Source organism: Palaemon carinicauda, chromosome 19 (genome assembly GCF_036898095.1).
Source record: "Palaemon carinicauda isolate YSFRI2023 chromosome 19, ASM3689809v2, whole genome shotgun sequence".
Lineage (NCBI taxonomy): Eukaryota > Metazoa > Arthropoda > Malacostraca > Decapoda > Palaemonidae > Palaemon > Palaemon carinicauda.
Window position 1 is genome coordinate 16,806,205 of NC_090743.1, and position 10,582 is coordinate 16,816,786.

A 10,582-nucleotide genomic window follows, 5' to 3' on the forward strand; every position below is an offset into this window, starting at 1 on the left:
AGGATGGGAAAAGGGAATCTGGCTGAAAAGTGGGTGCAAGCAGTCAAAGTGCCAGATGGCATTAATCCCTGTCCCCCAAAACACAGAATCATTAGTTTCTAAGCTGTAATTGGGATTTCCTCCCTCACAGACACAAGGCAATATATAATCAACAGGTTTGTAATAAAACCTTTTTTTTTTTTTTAATGCTTTGAAATTTGTAGGTTATTTGCTGTAAATTCTAAGGTACTGCATATCTAACCTTCAATTTTCAGATTGTTTAAACCTTAAAATTCCTTATTTGTGCAGGCTGTTACAGTACTGTACTGGTTATTATTCACAACTTGCTACATCTTTACTGATATTCAATCCTAAACCTTCCAGCCTTTTAGGTAGCAAGATCAGTAAGACTTAATTGTAATGACTTCTATTGTGTGGTTTCAATATCTCGGTAATTAAAATCCTTACCACTTCAATTGGAACACACCTATCAGATATCAAAGTTATTTTCAAACAAATTACCATAAAAATGTTGTGTACAAACAGTTCTGTCATCAAGATTGTTAGAAGAACAGCAATGAAATTCACAGGAGTCTAGCAATATTTGGGTGAAAAAAATACACGAAACTAGAATATAAAAATGATTAAATCCTTACCTGATAACCTTCCTCTTCATAGTCTTTGTCAGATTTCTCATTGGCTAATGCTTCCATCCTCTTTATATAGTCCTTCATAGTTGGGTAATTATTTATTTTCAGAAGGCTTTCAACATATAAGCTAAATGATTTCTCATCATCCCCCAGTGTCATGCAGGCATCAATTCTATAAGTAAAGAAAGTAAATAGCAAGTTATACCTACATACCATTGCTCTTTTTTAGGACAAAATATTATAAAGTATACAGAATTACTGTGACCACACAATATGTGATTACAACATTAATGGATATTTCATACTTGTGTACTTATTCATACCACATATGTGATTACAACATCAATTGATATTTCCCACTTGTATGTTTATTAATTAAGTGTAGCTATATTTTATACACTAACATATGATTAGGAATTCAATATTTTATACCTAAAAGGAAAGTTCTGTTTTATTTTTTTATTTTTTTTTTTTTAATTATATGACTGCTAGTCCCCGAGTGTATTCAATGAACATTGCTTTAATTTGCATAAAAGTCACAAACCAAACATTTGTCCAAAAACATTCATTACTGGTAGAATATAAAAAAAATGCCTGCAACAGTAATGCTTGTGTATCCCACAGGGACTGGCAAAACATCTTAGAAGTTCAGAGGAGCAACAGTCCTTGCTTTCTAAAAGGATAACTAAAAACCTTTCCTCTCTCTCTCTCCTAAAGATTCATTTCACACTAAGAGGTTACTGCCTTTGAACATTTCATGTTAGTGTCTGCATTATACAGTATAGGATTTCCTATTTTGCATTACTTTAACAATCCTCCATATGTATATTATTTTTCCTTTTACATATTCTATTCCTTTCACAAAGTTTTCCTAGGATTTAAAATTATTCATATGGCATTATATAGCACTGAATGGCCTTTGATGCCCCAGTGCTTGGCTTAAGGCCTAAATTTTATATTCAATTCATATACTGTACTAAAGGGAATTCTCTTAAGATTTTTCCTGTGAAAAAATTCACTCAGTTCATAAAATGTTCTGGATAAAGTTCACTCAGTTCATAAAATGTTCTGGATAAAGTTCACTCAGTTCATAAAATGTTCTGGCTCTTAGCTATTGTTTATTAACATACACTTCCAGTCAAACTGAAATCCCTTACACAAGTCTTTTATTCATACCAGGATTTAAATTCACAGATAATGTGCAATAAACAGAACATGAATTAGGTATGTATGGTATCCTAGAGTTTGCAATATAAATGGTTTTACAGGCCCCAGTGCAAATACAATCCAATCCAATTCTTTGACACTGTGACTTTAAGTTATTTTACTTAGTACAAGTCAACTTTATCATAAAGTTTGGAGGAGTAATTCTAAACTGCATCAATAGTAAGGATTTTCCAATGCCTATCAACAATTACATTCAAATAAAAAGTGGTGGAACTTACTTTTCTTGGAAGAAATCAGGATCTGCATCAGGGAATATATTGCTAATAACTTCAATTCTGAGAGCAATTATCATGTCTTTTTCATAATTTCCATTGGCCACAGCTTGATCTATCTGTGATACTTCCTCTGTAAAACTTTCTTCTTTTATGACACCCTTAACAGCAAGTGGCTCTCTTTCCTCAGTTAGAGCTTCAGCATCTACCCTTTCTTGGCGATTATTATATACCCCCAAAAATTTTATTTCATCATCATCCTCAATAGAAACCAGTTGTGTATCTTCATTCATTACGGCTTCAGCAGCTGCTCTTTCCGAAGGTTTAGGATTGACTCCCAGAACTTCCATTTCTTCTAATTCATCCAAATCAGCTAAATCATCACTACTGTTACTCTCCATAAGTTCTACTACTTTGGGACTTTCTTGATTCATTTGGAAATCTTCATTTTTTCTGCCATCCGGTAATGTATGGTCCTCAAACCCACTGTTACTTTCCGAGATATCTATATCGTCTACCATAACCCAACTTCCACTGGTATCATCAGTGCTGTCACTCACAGTTTGCCTTTCATCAACATCAGAAAATTCTGCTTCTAGTTCATTAGCTGTCCTCTCTTTTGGCCTTGGAGCATCTAATTTGGGCATTTGATTATCTGAGGACGTTGAGGCTTCATTGAGAAGCAAGAGGCTTTGGAGAACTGCTTCCACTTCGTCTTCAGTTTCACATTTCATGAGCTGTGATTTTAGACTGTCATGGTCCACACTAGTGACAACTGAGCTTATAAACACTAGTTTTTCTTGTAACCAGGCCTCACTTTTTACAGCAGCCATTTGTTTCTGAAATTAGTAGAAGTCAATTACTAAAGCTATTACTATTCTTTGTTATGGAAAAGAATATTAAAGCTATTACCATTCTTTGTTATGCAAAAGAATATTAAAGCTATTACCATTCTTTGTTATGCAAAAGAATATTAAAGCTATTACCATTCTTTGTTATGCAAAAGAATATTAAAGCTATTACCATTCTTTGTTATGCAAAAGAATATTATAGCTATTACCATTCTTTGTTATGGAAAAGAATATTAAAGCTATTACCATTCTTTGTTATGGAAAAGAATATTAAAGCTATTACCATTCTTTGTTAGGGAGAAGAGTAAATATATCTTTGGTTAGCATTTACTTCCATATATAAAACTAATGAACTTGAAAATTTCTTTATAAATATAAACAAGTACACTGAATACTTTAACTTCACAGATCATGTACTGGAGCTCTAATATTTTTAAATAAGTTATTAATTGTAGAAAAAAAAAATTGTTAGTGTACATTTAATGAGTGAATCACAACAAGAATACCTTGGTTTACAATTCACTGAATACAATTATTTTGGTATTCAAGCATTACATTTCAATTTGGTGTATGAGCATTATACAGTATCGGTCTAACAGCAGAATTTCCCTCCATATTTGCATGTTGTGGAAAAATACTAACAATTCTAGCATGCACTACATTGTAAAGAATAACACAGCACTGTAGAGAGTAACATAGTAACTATACTCCCCCATGCAGTGTTCATGTGATTGCTTTGCCTTTTCTTGCATCCTCCCTAAGCCTCAGAACTTCAACTCTTTCACTCCCTCTGTAGTACCCATACCAGCATCATATGCATTTAGCAGCGTTCTTTTATAAAGTTGTGACTGAGCTCTTGTATAGAATTGTGTTTACTTCTGTTTACCATCAAGGTAAGGAAGTGCAGCATCCAGACAATGGCCCCTCACATGATCAAGAAAGGAGAGGAGATGATTATGTTAGGGGGGAAATAAGAAATTATCAAGCATAATAAAGGTACACATGTGACAGAAAAAAATAAAATATACAGAAGTCGTACAATATCCACATTAAACACAATCCTAAAGAAGAAAGAAGAAATCAAAGCAATTGACGACACGAAATGGGTGCTTACATTGACGAAACAATGGCTACATGCTTTAGCTATTGTTACGTTAAGAACTTGCTTCACATGTGGATCATTGAAAAGTCATTAACAGGAGCTACAATACCTGGGAACATTATTTTTGAAAGAGAAAAGTATTTGTATGCTGACCTTGTTGAAAAGGAACCATGTACGTCAGTAGACAAAGAAAAAGAAACAATCAGAGCCGTGAACAGTTCAAAATCTTCTGAGAAGAACAAGCATCAGTATTTTTATACCACATGGTGAGGCTGTGAGCTCCAAAGTGAAGGTAGTATATACATTATTAGTTTCGCAATTTTAGACGTTCATGGATTCCGTCATAAATGCCACAGCAAGTGTTCACCTGCGATGGGACTAGGTTTCTTTTATAGCAGATGACTAGGAGGACCTTCTTTAATACAGAAGAAAATGAATTTTACTGTCATAAGCCCATGAAAGATATTTAACTGTTTTGAGGTGTTAATTATAGTTGGGATCGCAATATCAAAACTCTCCTGGTGTATCACTTACAGTATCTACTAGCCTTTAAGAAGTGCAAGATCCATAAGAAGCCAGTGAATTTTATGTGGAGGTCAAACAACAAGGCTTTAGTGACCCACATTTTTTAAATATTTAACTTAGCCGGTGAATATATAATAGCTGCAACTCTGTTGCTCGACAGACACATACAGTAAAAACTCGCCAGCGATCGCTATACAGGTTGCGGGTGTGCCCACCAGCGCCAACTGTCGGCCAGATACCACTCTCGATGTAAACAAAGACTCAATTTCTTCTCTGTCGACGTGTCGACAAGACGTACTTTACTCGCTGTTGAACCTGGAGTTTTTCCCATCATATTTGGTGAAGTACTTTAATTTGGTTTGAGCTTTCGCAGTACAGGTGTTTTTCTTCAAATAAATCCTTGAACTCTTTTTTGGATCGGATTAATTGTTGATGACTTAGATCGTTTTTTGGAATTTTCCCTTGACTAATTCAAAATGGCTGACCTTTCACAAGTTCCCAAGTTCAGAAAATGTAATGCTAGGAACTGTCATAGGCGTCTTCCAAAGGCTTCTCTCGACCCTCACACTGTTTGTTCCAATTGTCGGGGTAAAACCTGTCAATTGGAAGATCGGTGTGAGGAATGCGTGGGCCTTTCAGAATTCGATTTTATCGAATTTGAGAAATATACACGCAGACTAGAGAGAGATAGGGTAAGGAGAAGTTCTTCTAGGTCGGTAGATTTTTCCTCTCCACATGCCCCTGAACCTAATCCTTCCCCTGTAGTGGTTGTTCCTAACCCCCCTCCTAGCACTCAGGAACCGTCGATGCAAGACGTGATGCGTGCTATTCATGCCTTGGGGGAGAGAGTTGAGGCCTTAGCAAGTGACCGAAATCAACTCATGGCGGACGTAAAGGAACTAAAGTGCCAAAGTGCCACGGCAGAAAGTGTTAAAGTGCCTAGTGTTTCTCAAAGTGTTGTGAACAGTGTTGCGCTCGAGGGTTCGTCTGTTCGTGCCTGTCGTCCACCTAGTCCGGGACCTCTTGCAAGCTCCCAAGCCCAGGGGAGAAGCAATGTCGTACGACTCATGGGTTCGAGAGGCCTTGATCAGCGAACAGACGTTCCCTCTATGGTATCAGGCGTATCTCTCCAAGATCGCCCCTACCAACGTAAGACGAGAGAGCCCATTTTTACCTCGTCGTCCGAAGGTGTTTCTCGTAAGAAACCTTGGACCAAGGTCTCCAGACCTTTGAAGCGTAAGTCAGTCCCTTCAGGACAAGTCCAACGTCCCGGTTGTAGCCACTGGGACAGTTCGGACCCGTTGCCGTCATCTGATGACTGCTCGCCGCCTAAGAGAGGCAAAGTTGTGCCGTCTCAGTCGCTCACCCCGTCTGTTACCGCACCTGCGTCCGTAGACCCTAAATAGGTGTTACTGCAAGACATGCAGTCCAAGCTTGCGTCCTTGATGGAGGACTACAATGCGGAGAAGGTTTCCGTTGAACCTACTGGCCATCAACCATTCAAGCGGTCTGTTGTGCGTCCTGTTGACGTTGAGGTAGCTTTCTCGCGTCAACCAGTTGGGGTAGTACCTCCACCGATGCGACCCAGTGTGGATTTCCAGCCGCACGTTGACGTTAGGCAACGCACTGATGTGATTGGTGACGTTCAGGACGTTCATCAACCATCAGAGTTGACTTGTTTTGACGCGGTGCGTCAACCTCCGCAACCCGGGATGGTGTTGACTGCACAACCCAGACGGTCTAAACAGTCTCGGGTGGACGCTGTGCGTCCTCGCGCACCTGTGGTTGTTGACAGTTCCCAGACTGTTCAGCAGTTCCAGGACGCTGCGTCCGGCTCCGTCACGTATACACCAGTGCGACCGGACTCTGCAAGTCAAACGTTGCCCACACCTTTGCCGTTTTCTCATCAGTTATCGGATGAGGAACTGTCAGATGAGGACGTTGCTGAACCACATCCTGAGGATCAACCTTCAGAACTTGATGAGCCTAAAGCAGTTCAACCATCCTTGGACTTTAGAAAAGTCATGGCTGTGTTTAAAGAGTTGTTCCCTGACCACTTTATTTCTGTGGCTCCTCGTTCGCCGCCATCAGAGTTTGTCTTAGGCGTTCCTACTACCATGCCTGCCTTTACTAAACTCTTTCTCTCTCGCTCATCCAAGAGAGCTTTACGGCTGTTAGGTGATTGGTTAGAGACCAAGAGGAGTTTAGGGAAGACAGCATTTGCCTTCCCCCCATCTAAACTCTCGTCTAGATCAAGCGTCTGGTATGCCACGGGAGAAGTTCTCAACTTGGGAGTTCCTGCCTCGGCCCAGGGCGACTTCTCAAGTCTTGTAAACTCTCCCCGCCGCCTTGCCATGAGACGCTCGAAGATTTGTTGGTCACCCTCGGACCTGGACCACCTTCTTAAAGGTATATTTAGGGCGTTCGAAGTCTTTAACTTCCTAGACTGGTGTTTATGAGCCCTGAGTAGGAAAATCTCTTCTGCTGATAAGGATGTTTCCTTACTCATTATGTACTGCATGGACAAGGCCGTCCGTGATGGGTCCAACGAACTTGCCGCTTCATTCACGTCCGGAGTCCTGAAGAAACGAGAGTCTCTATGCTCTTTCCTGTCTGCTGGAGTGACGCCATGCCAAAGATCTGAGCTACTCTTTGCGCCCTTGTCCAAGTGCCTGTTTCCTGAAGTCTTGGTTAAGGATATTGCCTTGTCTTTAGTGCAGAAGGACACCCACGATCTAGTTGAGTCCTCGGCTCGCAAAGCTCCCCCTTTGCCTGCATTGTCTGCTAGACCTAGGATAGACACTCCAGCGTCTCGGTTTATCCCGCCCTTTCGTGGCAGAGCCTCCAGCAGGGGAGGTGCTCGTGCCGAAGGGAAGAGAGGGAAGAGAAAAGGATCCAAGTCCTCTAAGGGCAGAGTCTGACTGCCCGCAACTTCAGACAGCAGTAGGTGCCAGACTAAAGAACTTCTGGCAAGCCTGGGAGAAGAGAGGCGCAGATCAACAATCTGTGAGGTTGCTCAGAGAGGGGTACAAAATCCCTTTTGTACGCAAACCCCCTCTAGCGACGTCCCCCATCGATCTCTCTCCCAGGTACAGAGAGGAAGAAAAGAGACAAGGCCTGAAACTGGAAGTGTCTCTTTTGCTAGAGAAGGGAGCGGTGGTCAAAGTCTCGGACCTTCAATCACCGGGGTTTTACAACCGTCTCTTCCTAGTATCAAAGAAGACAGGAGGTTGGAGACCGGTGCTAGACGTCAGTGCTCTGAATGTCTTTGTCACAAAGACGAAGTTTACCATGGAGACCACAAAGTCAGTCCTAGCAGCGGTCAGAAAGGAAGACTGGATGGTCTCTCTAAACCTAAGGGACGCCTACTTCCACATCCCCATTCACTCAGACTCCCAACCCTATCTGAGATTCGTCTTCGAAGATGTGGTGTACCAGTTTCGGGCCCTGTGCTTTGGCCTAAGCACAGCTCCTCTCGTGTTTACGAGGCTTATGAGGAATGTAGCCAAATTCCTTCATTTAGCGGACATCCGAGCCTCCCTTTATTTGGACGACTGGCTTCTCAGAGCCTCTTCCAGTCGTCGCTGTCTGAAGGATCTCAATTGGACTCTAGATCTGACCAAGGAATTGGGACTTCTGTCAATTTGGAAAAGTCACAGCTGGTCCCATCCCAAACTATTCTGTATTTAGGGATGGAGATTCACAGTCAAGTTTTTCGGGCTTTTCCGTCGGCCCCCAGAATAGATCAAGCCCTGCTCTCCATCCAGAAGATGCTGAAGAAAGAACGCTGCTCAGTCAGGCTGTGGATGAGTCTGGTAGGGACGCTGTCATCCCTGGAGCAATTTGTCTCGCTAGGAAGGCTACACCTCCGTCCTCTTCAATTCCATCTGGCTTTTCACTGGAAAAAGGACAAGACGCTAGAGGCGGTCTCGATCCCGATTTCCGAAAAGATAAAGTCTTGTCTGACTTGGTGGGAGGACAATATCAGCCTACGAGAGGGTCTTCCCCTGGCAGTTCAGATACCCAACCACGTTCTCTTCTCGGACGCATCGGACTTGGGCTGGGGCGCGACGCTGGACGGTCGGGAATGCTCAGGTCTGTGGAACTCGAGTCAGAGGAGCATGCATATCAACAGCAAGGAGCTTTTGGCGGTTCATCTGGCCTTGATAAGCTTCGAGAATCTCCTTCGAGGCAAAGTGGTGGAGGTAAACTCGGACAACACCACGGCCTTGGCGTACATTTCCAAACAGGGAGGTACCCACTCACTGACGTTGTACGAGATCGCAAGGGACCTGTTCATCTGGTCAAAAGATCGAGGCATCTCCCTAGTAACGAGGTTCATCCAGGGCGACTTGAACGTCCTAGCAGATTGTCTCAGTTGTAAAGGTCAAGTAATTCCAACCGAATGGACCCTCCACAAGGATGTGTGCAAGAGACTTTGGGCGACTTGGGGTCAACCCACCATAGATCTCTTTGCAACCTCGCTGACCAAGAGGCTTCCAATCTATTGCTCTCCAGTCCCGGACCCAGCAGCAATACATATAGATGCCTTCCTCCTAGATTGGTCACATCTGGATCTTTACGCATTCCCACCATTCAAGATTGTCAACAAGGTACTGCAGAAATTCGCCTCTCACGAAGGGACAAGGTTGACGTTAGTTGCTCCCCTCTGGCCCGCGAGAGAATGGTTCACCGAGGTACTTCGATGGCTAGTAGACGTTCCCAGAAGTCTTCCTCTAAGAGTAGACCTTCTACGTCAGCCACACGTAAAGAAGGTACACCAAAGCCTCCACGCTCTTCGTCTGACTGCCTTCAGACTATCGAAAGACTCTCGAGAGCTAGAGGCTTTTCGAAGGAGGCAGCCAGTGCGATTGCTAGAGCAAGGAGAGCGTCTACCATTAGAGTCTACCAATCGAAGTGGGAAGTCTTCCGAGACTGGTGCAAGTCAGTTTCCATATCCTCGACCAGTACCTCTGTAGCCCAAATAGCTGATTTTCTCTTATACCTGAGAAAAGGACGATCCCTTTCAGCTCCCACTATCAAGGGCTACAGAAGCATGTTGGCCTCGGTCTTCCGGCATAGAGGCTTAGATCTTTCCAACAATAAAGATCTGCAAGACCTCCTTAAGTCTTTCGAGACCTCTAAGGAGCGTCGTTTGGCTACTCCTGGGTGGAATTTAAACGTGGTCCTAAGATTCCTCATGTCAGACAGGTTTGAGCCTTTACAGTCAGCCTCCCTGAAAGATCTCACTCTTAAGACTTTTCCTGGTATGCTTAGCCTCGGCTAAAAGAGTCAGTGAGCTTCATGCCTTCAGCAAGAACATCGGGTTTTCGTCAGAAAAAGCTACTTGTTCTCTGCAACTTGGTTTCCTAGCCAAAAATTAGCTACCTTCTCGTCCTTGGCCTAAATCTTTCGATATTCCTAGCTTATCGGAGATCGTAGGCAATGAACTAGAAAGTGTCTTATGCCCTGTTAGAGTTCTACTTAGCTCGTACTAAACCTTTACGAGGCCAATCTGAAGCGTTATGGTGTTCGGTTAAGAAACCATCCTTGCCTATGTCAAAGAATGCTTTGTCATATTTTATCAGATTGTTAATACGAGAAGCTCATTCACACTTGAGTGAGGAAGACCGATCTTTGCTTAAAGTTAAGACGCACGAGGTTAGAGCTGTAGCAACTTCCGTGGCCTTTAAGCAAAATAGATCTCTGCAAAGTATCATGGACGCAACCTATTGGAGAAGCAAGTCAGTGTTCGCGTCATTTTACTTGAAAGATGTCCAGTCTCTTTACGAGAACTGCTACACACTGGGACCATTCGTAGCAGCGAGTGCAGTAGTGGGTGAGGGCTCAACCACTACAATTCCTTAATTCCATATCCTTTTAATCTGTCTCTTGAAATGTTTTAATGTTGTTTTTATGGGTTGTCCGGAAGGCTAAGAAGCCTTTCGCATCCTGGTTGATTTGGCGGGTGGTCAAAGTCATTTCTTGAGAGTGCCCAGATTAGGGGTTTGATGAGGTCCTGTTGTATGGGTTGCA

The 10,582-nt window shown here is 42.4% G+C and overlaps 1 protein-coding gene and 1 long non-coding RNA gene across 5 annotated transcripts in view; one reads left to right on the forward strand and one right to left on the reverse strand.

The window, feature by feature from the left end:
• Nucleotides 1-10,582, forward strand: part of LOC137658475 (uncharacterized) — a 71,959-nt gene that overhangs the window by 24,251 nt on the left and 37,126 nt on the right. The gene's annotated exons all lie outside the window — the stretch shown is intronic.
• Nucleotides 1-10,582, reverse strand: part of LOC137658472 (uncharacterized) — a 40,098-nt gene that overhangs the window by 17,100 nt on the left and 12,416 nt on the right. For all 4 annotated transcript variants that reach the window (XM_068393214.1, XM_068393216.1, XM_068393212.1 and 1 more), the window contains exons 2-3: nucleotides 2,075-2,907; nucleotides 636-801 (exon numbers count right to left, since the gene is read on the reverse strand). In XM_068393214.1, coding sequence (XP_068249315.1) covers nucleotides 636-801; nucleotides 2,075-2,901 — 993 coding nt within the window. In that variant the 5' untranslated portion in view covers nucleotides 2,902-2,907. The remainder of the gene's footprint in view (nucleotides 1-635; nucleotides 802-2,074; nucleotides 2,908-10,582) is intronic.